The following is a 19,622-nucleotide window of genomic DNA, read 5'->3' as shown; positions in this document are numbered from 1 at the left end:
GGCTACCAAGTTCCCATAATGCAACACTAACAATGATAACACAACATAGGCTACCAAGTTCCCATAATGCAACACTAACAATGATAACACAACATAGGCTACCAAGTTCCCATAATGCAACACTAACAATGATAACACAACATAGGCTACCAAGTTCCCATAATGCAACACTAACAATGATAACACAACATAGGCTACCAAGTTCCCATAATGCAACACTAACAATGATAACACAACATAGGCTACCAAGTTCCCATAATGCAACACTAACAATGATAACACAGGCTACCAAGTTCCCATAATGCAACACTAACAATGATAACACAACCCATAGGCTAACAATGATAACAGTTCCCATAATGCAACACTAACAATGATAACACAACATAGGCTACCAAGTTCCCATAATGCAACACTAACAATGATAACACAACATAGGCTACCAAGTTCCCATAATGCAACACACTAACAATGATAACACAAACATAGGCTACCAAGTTCCCATAATGCAACACTAACAATGATAACACAGGCTACCAAGTTCCCATAATGCAACACTAACAATGATAACACAACATAGGCTACCAAGTTCCCATGATGCAACACTAACAATGATAACACAACATAGGCTACCAAGTTCCCATAATGCAACACTAACAATGATAACACAACATAGGCTACCAAGTTCCCATAATGCAACACTAACAATGATAACACAGGCTACCAAGTTCCCATAATGCAACACTAACAATGATAACACAGGCTACCAAGTTCCCATAATGCAACACTAACAATGATAACACAACATAGGCTACCAAGTTCCCATAATGCAACACTAACAATGATAACACAACATAGGCTACCAAGTTCCCATAATGCAACACTAACAATGATAACACAACATAGGCTACCAAGTTCCCATAATGCAACACTAACAATGATAACACAACATAGGCTACCAAGTTCCCATAATGCAACACTAACAATGATAACACAACATAGGCTACCAAGTTCCCATAATGCAACACTAACAATGATAACACAACATAGGCTACCAAGTTCCCATAATGCAACACTAACAATGATAACACAACATAGGCTACCAAGTTCCCATAATGCAACAATAACAACGATAACATAGGCTACCAAGTTCCCATAATGCAACAATAACAACGATAACACAGGCTACAAGTTCCCAGGCAACACTAACAAGTTCCCATTCAACAATGATAACACAACATAGGCTACCAAGTTCCCACAACTAACAATGATAACACAACATAGGCTACCAAGTTCCCATAATGCAACACTAACAATGATAACACAACAGGCTACCAAGTTCCCATAATGCAACACTAACAATGATAACACAACATAGGCTACCAAGTTCCCATAATGCAACACTAACAATGATAACACAGGCTACCAAGTTCCCATAATGCAACACTAACAATGATAACACAGGCTACCAAGTTCCCATAATGCAACACTAACAATGATAACACAGGCTACCAAGTTCCCATAATGCAACACTAACAATGATAACACAGGCTACCAAGTTCCCATAATGCAACACTAACAATGATAACACAGGCTACCAAGTTCCCATAATGCAACACTAACAATGATAACACAGGCTACCAAGTTCCCATAATGCAACACTAACAATGATAACACAACATAGGCTACCAAGTTCCCATAATGCAACACTAACAATGATAACACAACAGGCTACCAAGTTCCCATAATGCAACACTAACAATGATAACACAACATAGGCTACCAAGTTCCCATAATGCAACACTAACAATGATAACACAACATAGGCTACCAAGTTCCCATAATGCAACACTAACAATGATAACACAGGCTACCAAGTTCCCATAATGCAACACTAACAATGATAACACAGGCTACCAAGTTCCCATAATGCAACACTAACAATGATAACACAACATAGGCTACCAAGTTCCCATAATGCAACACTAACAATGATAACACAGCATAGGCTACCAAGTTCCCATAATGCAACACTAACAATGATAACGATAACATAGGCTACCAAGTTCCCATAATGCAACACTAACAACGATAACATAGGCTACCAAATTCCCATAATGCAACACTAACAACGACAACATAGGCTACCAAGTTCCCATAATGCAACAATAACAGTGATAACACAACATAGGCTACCAAGTGGATATTTTTGCAAATTGATAACACAAATTCACAATTTTCACAACATAGGCTCCAGTGTTTTATGGTCACAATGGATTTCCTCCAGTGTTTTATGGTCATGCTCTGTCTTGGGGCCACGGCCAGGCCTTACCATGGTCCTGCTCCGTCTTGGGGCCACGGCCAGGCCTCACCATGGTCCTGCTCCGTCTTGGGGCCACGGCCAGGCCTCACCATGGTCCTGCTCCGTCTTGGGGCCACGGCCAGGCCTCACCATGGTCCTGCTCCGTCTTGGGGCCACGGCCAGTCCTCACCATGGCCCTGCTCTGTCTTGGGGCAACGGCCAGTCCTCACCATGGTCCTGCTCTGTCTTGGGGCCACGGCCAGGGCTCACCATGGTCCTGCTCTGTCTTGGGGCCACGGCCAGGCTCCACCATGGTCCTGCTCCGTCTTGGGGCCACGGCCAGGCCTCACCATGGTCCTGCTCCGTCTTGGGGCCACGGCCAGTCCTCACCATGGTCCTGCTCCGTCTTGGGGCCACGGCCAGGCCTCACCATGGTCCTGCTCCGTCTTGGGGCCACGGCCAGTCCTCACCATGGTCCTGCTCCGTCTTGGGGCCACGGCCAGTCCTCACCATGGTCCTGCTCTGTCTTGGGGCCACGGCCAGGCTCCACCATGGTTCTGCTCCGTCTTGGGGCCACGGGTCCTACAGTCTAGGGGCCACGGCCACCATGGTCCTGCTCCGTCTAGGGGCCACGGCCAGGCCTCACCATGGTCCTGCTCCGTCTAGGGGCCACGGCCAGGCCTCACCATGGTCCTGCTCCGTCTTGGGGCCACGGCCAGGCCTCACCATGGTCCTGCTCCGTCTTGGGGCCACGGCCAGTCCTCACCATGGTCCCGCTCCGTCTTGGGGCCACGGCCAGGCCCCACCATGGTCCCGCTCCGTCTTGGGGCCACGGCCAGTCCTCACCATGGTCCCGCTACGTCTTGGGGCCACGGCCAGGCCTCACCATGGTCCCGCTCCGTCTTGGGGCCACGGCCAGGCCCCACCATGGTCCCGCTACGTCTTGGGGCCACGGCCAGGCCTCACCATGGTCCCGCTCCGTCTTGGGGCCACGGCCAGGCTCCACCATGGTCCCGCTCCGTCTTGGGGCCACGGCCAGGCTCCACCATGGTCCCGCTACGTCTTGGGGCCACGGCCAGGCCTCACCATTTGGGGCCACGGCCAGGCCTCACCATGGCCCCGCTCCATCTTGGGGCCACAGCCAGGCTCCACCATGGTCCTGCTCCGTCTTGGGGCCACGGCCAGGCCTCACCATGGTCCTGCTCCGTCTTGGGGCCACGGCCAGGCTCCACCATGGTCCTGCTCTGTCTTGGGGCCACGGCCAGTCCTCACCATGGTCCTGCTCCGTCTTGGGGCCACGGCCAGGCCTCACCATGGTCCTGCTCCGTCTTGGGGCCACGGCCAGGCCTCACCATGGTCCTGCTCTGTCTTGGGGCCACGGCCAGGCCTCACCATGGTCCTGCTCTGTCTTGGGGCCACGGCCAGGCCTCACCATGGTCCTGCTGGTCTAGTTCTGTCCTTGTCTGATATATACCTGGTCTTGGCAGTGGCCTAGTTCTGTCCTTGTCTGATATATAACTGGCCTAGTTCTGTCCTTGTCTGATATATAACTGGTCTTGGCAGTGGCCTAGTTCTGTCCTTGTCTGATATATAACTGGTCTTGGCAGTGGCCTAGTTCTGTCCTTGTCTGATATATAACTGGCCTAGTTCTGTCCTTGTCTGATATATAACTGGTCTTGGCAGTGGTCTAGTTCTGTCCTTGTCTGATATATAACTGGTCTTGGCAGTGGTCTAGTTCTGTCCTTGTCTGATATATAACTGGTCTTGGCAGTGGCCTAGTTCTGTCCTTGTCTGATATATAACTGGTCTTGGCAGTGGCCTAGTTCTGTCCTTGTCTGATATATAACTGGTCTTGGCAGTGGCCTAGTTCTGTCCTTGTCTGATATATAACTGGTCTTGGCAGTGGCCTAGTTCTGTCCTTGTCTGATATATAACTGGTCTTGGCAGTGGCCTAGTTCTGCCCTTGGTGGACATTCCTGTAGGCTGCATGCCAATTGCACGCTCCCTCAAAACTTGAGACATCTGTGGCATAGTGTTGTGTGACAAAACTGCACATTTTAGATAAGCATTTTATTGTCCCCAGCACAAGGTGCACCTATGTAACAATCATGTTGTTTAATTCATGGGACCAATACTTTACATGTTGAATTCATATTTGTGTTCAGTGTAATAAAATGTATATGTTTTTAAATGCATCAAATGATGTATGTTTTTCTTCCTATGTGGTTGCAATGCTGTGCATAGCTGTACTGCAATAGAGTGCTTCAAAAATCGACCAACTTCACTTGTCATTGCAGGACGACTCTTATTTTGAAGAAAAAAAAACAACATCTGCCTTTTTTTTCTGCGGCCATTTTATGATCTGCTGCCAGCAGAATGGTAACGGGAAGGAAATGTTTTCAGTGGAACGGATGTGAAGGCGGAGTCTAGTCTCTCGTTTCATGACTTCAGGCAGAGAGTCACATGTTGATATATAACCGTCCGTTACCTCCCTAATCTACAATTCAACAGACGAGAGATAAACATCTCATCTGGTTCACTTCTCCTGAACTCTGCAAACGACAATAAACAAGTGTTTACAATGAATCAGGTGAGTTAATATATATATATATAATCTAACTGGTCTTGGCAGTGGCCTAGTTCCTGGCATCCGTTTGACTTTCGGGAAGTAAAGTGTGTTTAGTTAGGCCTGTTATGCGTAGTCTACCTTCCCGCCCATATATATATATATATATATATCAAACTGATATAACATATTGTGTAGTTTGTTTAACACGTTTTAGGTTACCACATGATTCAATATGAGTTATTTCATAGTTCTGATGTTTTTACTATTATTCTACAATGTAATAATGAAAAACCCTTAAATGAGTAGGTGTTCTAAAACTTTTGAGGGGTAGGGTAGTAAACCGACACAGTGTTAACAGTAGTCTTCCTACTGGGGCAAACCGACACAGTGTTAACAGTAGTCTTCCTACTGGGGCAAACCGACACAGTGTTAACAGTAGTCTTCCTACTGGGGCAAACCGACACAGTGGTAACAGTAGTCTTCCTACTGGGGCAAACCAACACAGTGCTAACAGTCGTCTTCCTACTGGGGCAAACCAACACAGTGTTAACAGTAGTCTTCCTACTGGGGCAAACCGACACAGTGTTAACAGTAGTCTTCCTACTGGGGCAAACCGACACAGTGTTAACAGTAGTCTTCCTACTGGGGCAAACCGACACAGTGTTAACAGTAGTCTTCCTACTGGGGCAAACCGACACAGTGTTAACAGTAGTCTTCCTACTGGGGCAAACCGACACAGTGCTAACAGTCGTCTTCCTACTGGGGCAAACCGACACAGTGTTAACAGTAGTCTTCCTACTGGGGCAAACCGACACAGTGTTAACAGTAGTCTTCCTACTGGGGCAAACCAACACAGTGTTAACAGTAGTCTTCCTACCTTGGCAAACCGATACAGTGCTAACAGTCGTCTTCCTACTGGGGCAAACCGACACAGTGTTAACAGTAGTCTTCCTACTGGGGCAAACCGACACAGTGCTAACAGTCGTCTTCCTACTGGGGCAAACCGACACAGTGTTAACAGTAGTCTTCCTACTGGGGCAAACCAACACAGTGTTAACAGTAGTCTTCCTACTGGGGCAAACCGACACAGTGCTAACAGTCGTCTTCCTACTGGGGCAAACCGACACAGTGTTAACAGTAGTCTTCCTACTGGGGCAAACCGACACAGTGTTAACAGTAGTCTTCCTACTGGGGCAAACCGACACAGTGTTAACAGTCGTCTTCCTACTGGGGCAAACCGACACAGTGTTAACAGTAGTCTTCCTACTGGGGCAAACCGACACAGTGGTAACAGTAGTCTTCCTACTGGGGCAAACCGACACAGTGTTAACAGTAGTCTTCCTACTGGGGCAAACCGACACAGTGCTAACAGTAGTCTTCCTACTGGGGCAAACCGACACAGTGTTAACAGTAGTCTTCCTACTGGGGCAAACCGACACAGTGCTAACAGTCGTCTTCCTACTGGGGCAAACCGACACAGTGTTAACAGTAGTCTTCCTACTGGGGCAAACCGACACAGTGTTAACAGTAGTCTTCCTACTGGGGCAAACCGACACAGTGTTAACAGTAGTCTTCCTACTGGGGCAAACCGACACAGTGTTAACAGTAGTCTTCCTACTGGGGCAAACCGACACAGTGTTAACAGTAGTCTTCCTACTGGGGCAAACCGACACAGTGTTAACAGTAGTCTTCCTACTGGGGCAAACCGACACAGTGTTAACAGTAGTCTTCCTACTGGGGCAAACCGACACAGTGTTAACAGTAGTCTTCCTACTGGGGCAAACCGACACAGTGTTAACAGTAGTCTTCCTACTGGGGCAAACCGACACAGTGTTAACAGTAGTCTTCCTACTGGGGCAAACCGACACAGTGTTAACAGTAGTCTTCCTACTGGGGCAAACCGACACAGTGTTAACAGTAGTCTTCCTACTGGGGCAAACCGACACAGTGTTAACAGTAGTCTTCCTACTGGGGCAAACCGACACAGTGTTAACAGTAGTCTTCCTACTGGGGCAAACCGACACAGTGCTAACAGTAGTCTTCCTACTGGGGCAAACCGACACAGTGTTAACAGTAGTCTTCCTACTGGGGCAAACCGACACAGTGTTAACAGTAGTCTTCCTACTGGGGCAAACCGACACAGTGTTAACAGTAGTCTTCCTACTGGGGCAAACCGACACAGTGTTAACAGTAGTCTTCCTACTGGGGTGTTAAAGTCGTCTTCCTACTGGGGCAAACACACAGTGTTAACAGTAGTCTTCCTACTGGGGCAAACCGACACAGTGTTAACAGTAGTCTTCCTACTGGGGCAAACCGACACAGTGTTAACAGTAGTCTTCCTACTGGGGCAAACCGACACAGTGTTAACAGTAGTCTTCCTACTGGGGCAAACCGACACAGTGTTAACAGTAGTCTTCCTACTGGGGCAAACCGACACAGTGTTAACAGTAGTCTTCCTACTGGGGCAAACCGACACAGTGTTAACAGTAGTCTTCCTACTGGGGCAAACCGACACAGTGTTAACAGTAGTCTTCCTACTGGGGCAAACCGACACAGTGGTAACAGTAGTCTTCCTACTGGGGCAAACCAACACAGTGCTAACAGTAGTCTTCCTACTGGGGCAAACCAACACAGTGTTAACAGTCGTCTTCCTACTGGGGCAAACCGACACAGTGTTAACAGTCGTCTTCCTACTGGGGCAAACCAAAAAAAAGTGGGGATTTAAACAGGCCCTGAAAAGACTCTGGCAGCACGTGGTCTTTCATGCCCATCCATTTCTGAGTATAGGCTACCAAGTTCCCATAATGCAACACTAACAATGATAACACAACATAGGCTACCAAGTTCCCATAATGCAACACTAACAATGATAACACAGGCTACCAAGTTCCCATAATGCAACATTAACAATGATAACACAACATAGGCTACCAAGTTCCCATGATGCAACACTAACAATGATAACACAACATAGGCTACCAAGTTCCCATAATGCAACACTAACAATGATAACACAACATAGGCTACCAAGTTCCCATAATGCAACACTAACAATGATAACACAACATAGGCTACCAAGTTCCCATAATGCAACACTAACAATGATAACACAGGCTACCAAGTTCCCATAATGCAACACTAACAATGATAACACAACATAGGCTACCAAGTTCCCATAATGCAACACTAACAATGATAACACAACATAGGCTACCAAGTTCCCATAATGCAACACTAACAATGATAACACAACATAGGCTACCAAGTTCCCATAATGCAACACTAACAATGATAACACAGGCTACCAAGTTCCCATAATGCAACACTAACAATGATAACATAGGCTACCAAGTTCCCATAATGCAACACTAACAATGATACACAACATAGGCTAATGCAACAAGTTCCCATTGCAACACTAACAATGATAACACAACATAGGCTACCAAGTTCCCATAATGCAACACTAACAATGATAACACAGGCTACCAAGTTCCCATAATGCAACACTAACAATGATAAAACAACATAGCCTACCAAGTTCCCATAATGCAACACTAACAATGATAACATAGGCTACCAAGTTCCCATAATGCAACACTAACAATGATAACACAACATAGGCTACCAAGTTCCCATAATGCAACACTAACAATGATAACACAACATAGGCTACCAAGTTCCCATAATGCAACACTAACAATGATAACACAACATAGGCTACCAAGTTCCCATAATGCAACACTAACAATGATAACACAACATAGGCTACCAAGTTCCCATAATGCAACACTAACAATGATAACACAACATAGGCTACCAAGTTCCCATAATGCAACACTAACAATGATAACACAACATAGGCTACCAAGTTCCCATAATGCAACACTAACAATGATAACACAACATAGGCTACCAAGTTCCCATAATGCAACACTAACAATGATAACACAACATAGGCTACCAAGTTCCCATAATGCAACACTAACAATGATAACACAACATAGGCTACCAAGTTCCCATAATGCAACACTAACAATGATAACACAACATAGGCTACCAAGTTCCCATAATGCAACACTAACAATGATAACACAACATAGGCTACCAAGTTCCCATAATGCAACACTAACAATGATAACACAACATAGGCTACCAAGTTCCCATAATGCAACACTAACAATGATAACACAACATAGGCTACCAAGTTCCCATAATGCAACACTAACAATGATAACACAACATAGGCTACCAAGTTCCCATAATGCAACACTAACAATGATAACACAACATAGGCTACCAAGTTCCCATAATGCAACACTAACAATGATAACACAACATAGGCTACCAAGTTCCCATAATGCAACACTAACAATGATAACACAACATAGGCTACCAAGTTCCCATAATGCAACACTAACAATGATAACACAACATAGGCTACCAAGTTCCCATAATGCAACACTAACAATGATAACACAACATAGGCTACCAAGTTCCCATAATGCAACACTAACAATGATAACACAACATAGGCTACCAAGTTCCCATAATGCAACACTAACAATGATAACACAACATAGGCTACCAAGTTCCCATAATGCAACACTAACAATGATAACACAACATAGGCTACCAAGTTCCCATAATGCAACACTAACAATGATAACACAACATAGGCTACCAAGTTCCCATAATGCAACACTAACAATGATAACACAACATAGGCTACCAAGTTCCCATAATGCAACACTAACAATGATAACACAACATAGGCTACCAAGTTCCCATAATGCAACACTAACAATGATAACACAACATAGGCTACCAAGTTCCCATAATGCAACACTAACAATGATAACACAACATAGGCTACCAAGTTCCCATAATGCAACACTAACAATGATAACACAACATAGGCTACCAAGTTCCCATAATGCAACACTAACAATGATAACACAACATAGGCTACCAAGTTCCCATAATGCAACACTAACAATGATAACACAACATAGGCTACCAAGTTCCCATAATGCAACACTAACAATGATAACACAACATAGGCTACCAAGTTCCCATAATGCAACACTAACAATGATAACACAACATAGGCTACCAAGTTCCCATAATGCAACACTAACAATGATAACACAACATAGGCTACCAAGTTCCCATAATGCAACACTAACAATGATAACACAACATAGGCTACCAAGTTCCCATAATGCAACACTAACAATGATAACACAACATAGGCTACCAAGTTCCCATAATGCAACACTAACAATGATAACACAACATAGGCTACCAAGTTCCCATAATGCAACACTAACAATGATAACACAACATAGGCTACCAAGTTCCCATCATGCAACACTAACAATAACACAACATAGGCTACCAAGTTCCCATAATGCAACACTAACAATGATAACACAACATAGGCTACCAAGTTCCCATAATGCAACACTAACAATGATAACACAACATAGGCTACCAAGTTCCCATAATGCAACACTAACAATGATAACACAACATAGGCTACCAAGTTCCCATAATGCAACACTAACAATGATAACACAACATAGGCTACCAAGTTCCCATAATGCAACACTAACAATGATAACACAACATAGGCTACCAAGTTCCCATAATGCAACACTAACAATGATAACACAACATAGGCTACCAAGTTCCCATAATGCAACACTAACAATGATAACACAACATAGGCTACCAAGTTCCCATAATGCAACACTAACAATGATAACACAACATAGGCTACCAAGTTCCCATAATGCAACACTAACAATGATAACACAACATAGGCTACCAAGTTCCCATAATGCAACACTAACAATGATAACACAACATGAGGCTACCAAGTTCCCATAATGCAACACTAACAATGATAACACAACATAGGCTACCAAGTTCCCATAATGCAACACTAACAATGATAACACAACATAGGCTACCAAGTTCCCATAATGCAACACTAACAATGATAACACAACATAGGCTACCAAGTTCCCATAATGCAACACTAACAATGATAACACAACATAGGCTACCAAGTTCCCATAATGCAACACTAACAATGATAACACAACATAGGCTACCAAGTTCCCATAATGCAACACTAACAATGATAACACAACACAGGCTACCAAGTTCCCATAATGCAACACTAACAATGATAACACAACATAGGCTACCAAGTTCCCATAATGCAACACTAACAATGATAACACAACATAGGCTACCAAGTTCCCATAATGCAACACTAACAATGATAACACAACATAGGCTACCAAGTTCCCATGATGCAACACTAACAATGATAACACAGGCTACCAAGTTCCCATAATGCAACACTAACAATGATAACACAACATAGGCTACCAAGTTCCCATAATGCAACACTAACAATGATAACACAACATAGGCTACCAAGTTCCCATAATGCAACACTAACAATGATAACACAACATAGGCTACCAAGTTCCCATAATGCAACACTAACAATGATAACACAACATAGGCTACCAAGTTCCCATAATGCAACACTAACAGTGATAACACAGGCTACCAAGTTCCCAACACTAACAGTGATAACAACAACAAGGCTACCAAGTTCCCATAATGCAACACTAACAGTGATAACACAACATTCCCATAGGCAACACAAGTTCCCATAATTCCCATAATGCAACACTAACAGTGATAACATAGGCTACCAAGTTCCCATAATGCAACACTAACAATGATAACACAGGCTACCAAGTTCCCATAATGCAACACTAACAATGATAACACAACATAGGCTACCAAGTTCCCATAATGCAACACTAACAATGATAAAACAACATAGCATACCAAGTTCCCATAATGCAACACTAACAACGATAACATAGGCTACCAAATTCCCATAATGCAACACTAACAACGACAACATAGGCTACCAAGTTCCCATAATGCAACAATAACAGTGATAACACAACATAGTTCCCATAATGCAACAATAACAACGATAACATAGGCAACCAAGTTCCCATAATGCAACACTAACAACGACAACATAGGCTACCAAGTTCCCATAATGCAACAATAACAGTGATAACACAACATAGGCTACCAAGTGGATATTTTTGCAAATTTTCACAATGGATTTCCTCCAGTGTTTTATGGTCATGCTCTGTCTTGGGGCCACGGCCAGGCCTCACCATGGTCCTGCTCCGTCTTGGGGCCACGGCCAGGCCTCACCATGGTCCTGCTCCGTCTTGGGGCCACGGCCAGGCCTCACCATGGTCCTGCTCCGTCTTGGGGCCACGGCCAGGCCTCCACCATGGTCCTGCTCCGTCTTGGGGCCACGGCCAGGCCTTACCATGGTCCTGCTCTGTCTTGGGGCCACGGCCAGGCCTGGGTCCTGCTCACTTGGGGCCACGGCCAGGCCTCACCATGGTCCTGCTCCGTCTTGGGGCCACGGCCAGGCCTCACCATGGTCCTGCTCCGTCTTGGGGCCACGGCCAGGCCTCACCATGGTCCTGCTCCGTCTTGGGGCCACGGCCAGGCCTCACCATGGTCCTGCTCCGTCTTGGGGCCACGGCCAGGCCTCACCATGGTCCTGCTCTGTCTTGGGGCCACGGCCAGGCCTTACCATGGTCCTGCTCCGTCTTGGGGCCACGGCCAGGCCTCACCATGGACCTGCTCCGTCTTGGGGCCACGGCCAGGCCTCACCATGGACCTGCTCTGTCTTGGGGCCACGGCCAGGCCTCACCATGGTCCTGCTCCGTCTTGGGGCCACGGCCAGGCCTCACCATGGTCCTGCTCTGTCTTGGGGCCACGGCCAGGCCTCACCATGGTCCTGCTCTGTCTTGGGGCCACGGCCAGGCTCCACCATGGTCCTGCTCTGTCTTGGGGCCACGGCCAGGCTCCACCATGGTCCTGCTCTGTCTTGGGGCCACGGCCAGGCTCCACCATGGTCCTGCTCTGTCTTGGGGCCACGGCCAGGCCTCACCATGGTCCTGCTCCGTCTTGGGGCCACGGCCAGGCCTCACCATGGTCCTGCTCTGTCTTGGGGCCACGGCCAGTCCCCACCATGGTCCTGCTCCGTCTTGGTGCCACAATACTTTTTTTTTATTATTGTACTTTTCAGATTTCATGATTTTTTTGTTCTTATTTTACGGGTTAACACTAACAACGATTACAGCAGACTATAATGGGACATCAGGAACAACTCAGAGGAAGTCAAGTTTAATTGTTGAAGACTTGTTTTCAACCATTTATTTAGTTGTTTTAGACCATTGTGTTTTACCCTCAGTGTACCAATATGACAACACACCTCCTCTCTTTTGGGTTAACAGGAAACACTCTCCCTCCAACCCTCCTCCCCCCTACCCCTCCCTGAGTCCCCGGGCCGTACCTCTCCTGGTAACACCTTACTGCTGGGTCTGAAGAGGTTGTCTGTGCGGCTGGTCGACTGCAGGAAAACACCGGAGCTAAGTGGGTTCATGTTCTTATATAAATGTATTTTGGGACACTCCCTGAATGTCATTAATTACCAGTAAGTACAATATATTTAAGGATGTAGAATCATTACAACCCTACACTCTTGGATACATTGACAATTTGAAGATTTAATACGATTTTACATTGAAGATTTTAAATGCTTAAATTTGGTTACTAGAGTGTGAAAAGCTGGGCCTAAATCTGTCTTCGATATGAAGGAACCATAACTGTCTGTCTTTGCTTCACAGGGGACAGTCCTAACCGTCACTCTCTCAGTATAAGGGGCTTGTCATCTGGGGAGGCTAAACAACATCATGATAATGAGGAGGCAGAGAAAAGTCTCTCCAGATCAGAACACCTCAAGAAACACCAGCAGAGACCCACAAGGAAGAAATCTCACTGCTGCTCTGACTGTGGGAAGAGGTTTACCTCTTCAACAAACCTTAGACGACACCAGAGAATTCATACTGGAGAGAAACCTTACAGCTGTGATCAATGTGGGAAGAGATTCAATCAGAGATTCAATCTGAAGTCACACCAGATCATACACTCAGTAGAAAAACCTCACTGCTGCTCCCAGTGTGGAGCTAGTCTCTCCTCTGCCAGGGCACTAGAAGGACACATGCGGATTCACACTGGAGAGAAACCGTACCAGTGCTCAGAATGTGGGCAGAGATTTACATACTCCAGTGGTTTACGGATACATGAGAGAATAAAACACACCGGTGAAAAACCCCACTGTTGCTCTGACTGCGGGAAGAGATTTGTTACATCACAAACCTTAAAAGCTCACTGGCGGATTCACACTGGAGAGAGACCATTCCACTGCTCTGAGTGTGGGAAGAGTTTCAAACAAGCCTCAGCACTGTCTGAACACAAACAAATACACACAGGAGAGAAGCCTCGCCACTGTGAGCAGTGCGGTGGAAGCTATTCCTCCGCTAAGTTACTCAGAATACACCAGAGGATTCACACAGGGGAGAAACCTTACCAATGCACTGACTGTGGGAAAAACTTCAGATTTTTATCTTCTTTAAAATGTCACCAGCTAAGACATACTGGAGAGAAGCCCCACCAATGTACTGAGTGTGGGAAGAGGTTTGCTGTTAAGAGTGGGCTCTGGTCACATAACATGGTGCACACTGGAGAGAAAGGCTACCAATGCCCACAGTGTGGTAAGAAGCTAGGATCATCTACTTCTCTAGAGCAGCATAAGCGAACACACACTGGACACAAACCCTTCCACTGTTCCCACTGTAAATTGAGCTTTGCCACTAATTCAGCCCTGTACAAACACCAGAGAATTCACACAGGTGAGAAACCACACGGCTGCAATGTTTGCCAGAGGAGATTTGGACGGTCAGATCACCTGCAAATTCACATGCAAATTCACACAGGAGAAAAGCCATACCACTGCTCTAAGTGCGATCTGAGTTTCACTAACAACAGATCTCTGAAAGAACATGAGGTCAGACACACAGAAGAGAAACCTCACTGCTGCTCCCAGTGCGGTGCTAGTCTCTCTTCTGCCAGGGCACTGGAAGAACACATGCGGATTCACACTGGAGAGAAACCGTACGAGTGCTCTGAATGTGGGCAGAAGTTTGCACATAGATCCAATCTTGGGAAACACCGAAGAATACACACAGGAGAGAAACCCTATCACTGCTCTGACTGCAAGAAGAGTTTTTCAAGACTTTACTATTTCAAAAAGCACAAGTTCACACATTCAGAGAAGATAATGCTGTAATCTACACCTTTATTAGCCTGATATAATGCTGTAATCTACACCTTTATTAGCCTGATATAATGCTGTAATCTACACCTTTATTAGCCTGATATAATGCTGTAATCTACACCTTTATTAGCCTGATATAATGCTGTAATCTACACCTTTATTAGCCTGATATAATGCTGTAATCTACACCTTGATTAGCCTGATATAATGCTGTAATCTACACCTTTATTAGCCTGATATAATGCTGTAATCTACACCTTTATTAGCCTGATATAATGCTGTAATCTACACCTTTATTAGCCTGATATAATGCTGTAATCTACACCTTTATTAGCCTGATATTATGCTGTAATCTACACCTTTATTAGCCTGATATAATGCTGTAATCTACACCTTTATTAGCCTGATATAATGCTGTAATCTACACCTTTATTAGCCTGATATAATGCTGTAATCTACACCTTTATTAGCCTGATATAATGCTGTAATCTACACCTTTATTAGCCTGATATAATGCTGTAATCTACACCTTTATTAGCCTGATATAATGCTGTAATCTACACCTTTATTATTATGCTGCTACACCCCGATTAGCCTGATATTATGCTGACCTATTAGCCTGATGCTGTAATCTACACCTTTATTAGCCTGATATAATGCTGTAATCTAGACCTTTATTAGCCTGATATAATGCTGTAATCTGCACCTTTATTAGCCTGATATAATGCTGTAATCTGCACCTTTATTAGCCTGATATAATGCTATAATCTACACCTTTATTAGCCTGATATAATGCTGTAATCTACACCTCGATTCGCCTGAGATAATGCTGTAATCTGCACACCGATTAGCCTGATATGCTAATTAATTCTTATAATAAACGTTGTTTTAAGAATCTGCAGCAGCCTCTTCCTTCTGATTAGAAATTCCACAACAGTTGCTGTGTAATTATGTAATTAATTAATTAAATTATGTGTAATCTACACCATTATTCAGGTTGTTAGATCTGATTGGATGGTGCCCTAAATGTCAGAATGACTAACCAGTGAGCCTATCATTATGGATTGGTGACTAAACTGAATGACTAACCAGTGAGCCTATCTATCATTATGGATTGGTGACTAAACTGAATGACTAACCAGTGAGCCTATCTATCATTATGGATTGGTGACTAAACTGAATGACTAACCAGTGAGCCTATCTATCATTATGGATTGGTGTCACGAGAATATCTAATCCCAATGATGATAATAATCACTATGAGTTTTGACCAAGAGGTTGTAAGGCCCTGGCTAATAGAAGAATTAGACAAAGTCTCAGAATTCTGCAAAAGGTTCAGAGTTCTGAAAATCATCCATTGGGCACGTAGTCTTTTATACCTCACATTTGGTTATAACATACACTTTATACATGCCCCTCTTCTCTAACTCTATCAGTATGTTCTACCCATATATTACTTATCTTATTCTGCCACGTGTTCCATAATCTACCGCAAACCTGACGGTTTCTCCCCTCCCTGGCTGGGGAGACTTCCTTCCTGTTAACAGTTTCACAAGTCGTCTGTTGACAGTTCCTCTTCTCCTTGAATGGCTCAACTATACTCCTGCTTATTGTCAAATAGTAACATACTGTCTTAGTCTTCCTATGCACACACACAGTAGAGAATTATACTCTTATAATTCTAATACATTTCACTCTGTTGTACTGTTTCAGGCTGGAATACTTTAGTCATTACCTTAAACATATAAATTCCTTTATCAATTGGTGACTAACCAGTGAGCTTATCATTACGGATTGGTGACTAACCAGCTTATCATTACGGATTGGTGACTAACCAGCTTATCATTACGGATTGGTGACTAACCAGCTTATCATTACGGATTGGTGACTAACCAGCTTATCATTATGGATTGGTGACTAACCAGCTTATCATTACGGATTGGTGACTAACCATCTTATCATTATGGATTGGTGACTAACCAGCTTATCATTATGGATTGGTGACTAACCAGCTTATCATTACGGATTGGTGACTAACCAGCTTATCATTATGGATTGGTGACTAACCAGCTTATCATTATGGATTGGTGACTAACCAGCTTATCATTATGGATTGGTGACTAACCAGCTTATCATTATGGATTGGTGACTAACCAGCTTATCATTATGGATTGGTGACTAACCAGCTTATCATTATGGATTGGTGACTAACCAGCTTATCATTATGGATTGGTGACTAACCAGCTTATCATTACGGATTGGTGACTAACCAGCTTATCATTATGGATTGGTGACTAACCAGCTTATCATTACGGACTGGTGACTAACCAGCTTATCATTATGGATTGGTGACTAACCAGCTTATCATTATGGATTGGTGACTAACCAGCTTATCATTATGGATTGGTGACTAACCAGCTTATCATTACGGACTGGTGACTAACCAGCTTATCATTATGGATTGGTGACTAACCAGCTTATCATTATGGATTGGTGACTAACCAGCTTATCATTATGGATTGGTGACTAACCAGCTTATCATTATGGATTGGTGACTAACCAGCTTATCATTACGGACTGGTGACTAACCAGCTTATCATTATGGATTGGTGACTAACCAGCTTATCATTATGGATTGGTGACTAACCAGCTTATCATTATGGATTGGTGACTAACCAGCTTATCATTACGGATTGGTGACTAACCATCTTATCATTATGGATTGGTGACTAACCAGCTTATCATTATGGATTGGTGACTAACCAGTTTATCATTATGGATTGGTGACTAACCAGCTTATCATTATGGATTGGTGACTAACCAGCTTATCATTATGGATTGGTGACTAACCAGCTTATCATTATGGATTGGTGACTAACCAGCTTATCATTATGGATTGGTGACTAACCAGCTTATCATTATGGATTGGTGACTAACCAGCTTATCATTATGGATTGGTGACTAACCAGCTTATCATTATGGATTGGTGACTAACCAGCTTATCATTATGGACTGGTGACTAACCAGCTTATCATTATGGACTGGTGACTAACCATCTTATCATTATGGACTGGTGACTAACCAGCTTATCATTATGGATTGGTGACTAACCAGCTTATCATTATGGATTGGTGACTAACCATCTTATCATTATGGACTGGTGACTAACCAGCTTATCATTATGGACTGGTGACTAACCAGCTTATCATTATGGATTGGTGACTAACCAGCATATCATTACGGACTGGTGACTAACCAGCTTATTACGGATTGGTGACTAACCAGTTTATCATTACGGACTGGTGACTAACCAGCTTATTACGGATTGGTGACTAACCAGTTTATCATTATGGATTGGTGACTAACCAGCTTATTACGGATTGGCGACTAACCAGCTTATCATTACGGATTGGTGACTAACCAGTTTATCATTACGGACCGGTGACTAACCAGCTTATCATGGATTGGTGACTAACCAGCTTATCATTACGGACCGGTGACTAACCAGCTTATCATGGATTGGTGACTAACCAGCTTATCATTACGGACCGGTGACTAACCAGTTTATCATTACGGACTGGTGACTAACCAGCTTATCATTACGGACTGGTGACTAACCAGCTTATCATTATGGATTGGTGACTAACCAGTTTATCATTACGGATTGGTGACTAACCAGCTTATCATTACGGATTGGTGACTAACCAGCTTATCATTACGGATTGGTGACTAACCAGCTTATCATTATGGATTGGTGACTAACCAGCTTATCATTACGGATTGGTGACTAACCAGTTTATCATTACGGATTGGTGACTAACCAGCTTATCATTATGGATTGGTGACTAACCAGCTTATCATTACGGACTGGTGACTAACCAGCTTATCATTACGGACTGGTGACTAACCAGCTTATCATTACGGATTGGTGACTAACCAGCTTATCATTACGGATTGGTGACTAACCAGCTTATCATTACGGATTGGTGACTAACCATCTTATCATTATGGATTGGTGACTAACCAGCTTATCATTACGGATTGGTGACTAACCAGCTTATCATTACGGACCGGTGACTAACCAGCTTATCATTATGGATTGGTGACTAACCAGCTTATCATTATGGATTGGTGACTAACCAGCTTATCATTATGGATTGGTGACTAACCAGCTTATCATTACGGATTGGTGACTAACCAGCTTATCATTATGGATTGGTGACTAACCAGCTTATTACGGATTGGTGACTAACCAGTTTATCATTACGGATTGGTGACTAACCAGCTTATTACGGATTGGTGACTAACCAGTTTATTATTATGGACTGGTGACTAACCAGTTTATCATTACGGATTGGTGACTAACCATCTTATCATTATGGATTGGTGACTAACCATCTTATCATTATGGACTGGTGACTAACCAGTTTATCATTACGGATTGGTGACTAACCATCTTATCATTATGGATTGGTGACTAACCAGTTTATCATTACGGATTG

General features: G+C 43.9%; 1 protein-coding gene across 1 annotated transcript in view; it reads left to right on the top strand.

Moving 5' to 3' along the window:
• Positions 1 to 15,371, top strand: part of LOC118382996 (uncharacterized) — a 34,031-nt gene extending 18,660 nt beyond the window's left edge. Inside the window, exons 5-8 of the mRNA XM_052505454.1 lie at positions 2,288 to 3,698; positions 4,776 to 4,892; positions 13,238 to 13,376; positions 13,631 to 15,371. Of these exons, the coding sequence (XP_052361414.1) occupies positions 2,288 to 3,698; positions 4,776 to 4,892; positions 13,238 to 13,376; positions 13,631 to 15,132 (3,169 nt within the window). The 3' untranslated portion in view covers positions 15,133 to 15,371. The remainder of the gene's footprint in view (positions 1 to 2,287; positions 3,699 to 4,775; positions 4,893 to 13,237; positions 13,377 to 13,630) is intronic.
• Positions 15,372 to 19,622: the final 4,251 nt, after the last annotated feature.

This window comes from Oncorhynchus keta, unplaced genomic scaffold (genome assembly GCF_023373465.1).
Source record: "Oncorhynchus keta strain PuntledgeMale-10-30-2019 unplaced genomic scaffold, Oket_V2 Un_contig_2383_pilon_pilon, whole genome shotgun sequence".
NCBI classification, from domain to species: domain Eukaryota; kingdom Metazoa; phylum Chordata; class Actinopteri; order Salmoniformes; family Salmonidae; genus Oncorhynchus; species Oncorhynchus keta.
This window is presented reverse-complemented; position numbering and strand designations above follow the sequence as displayed.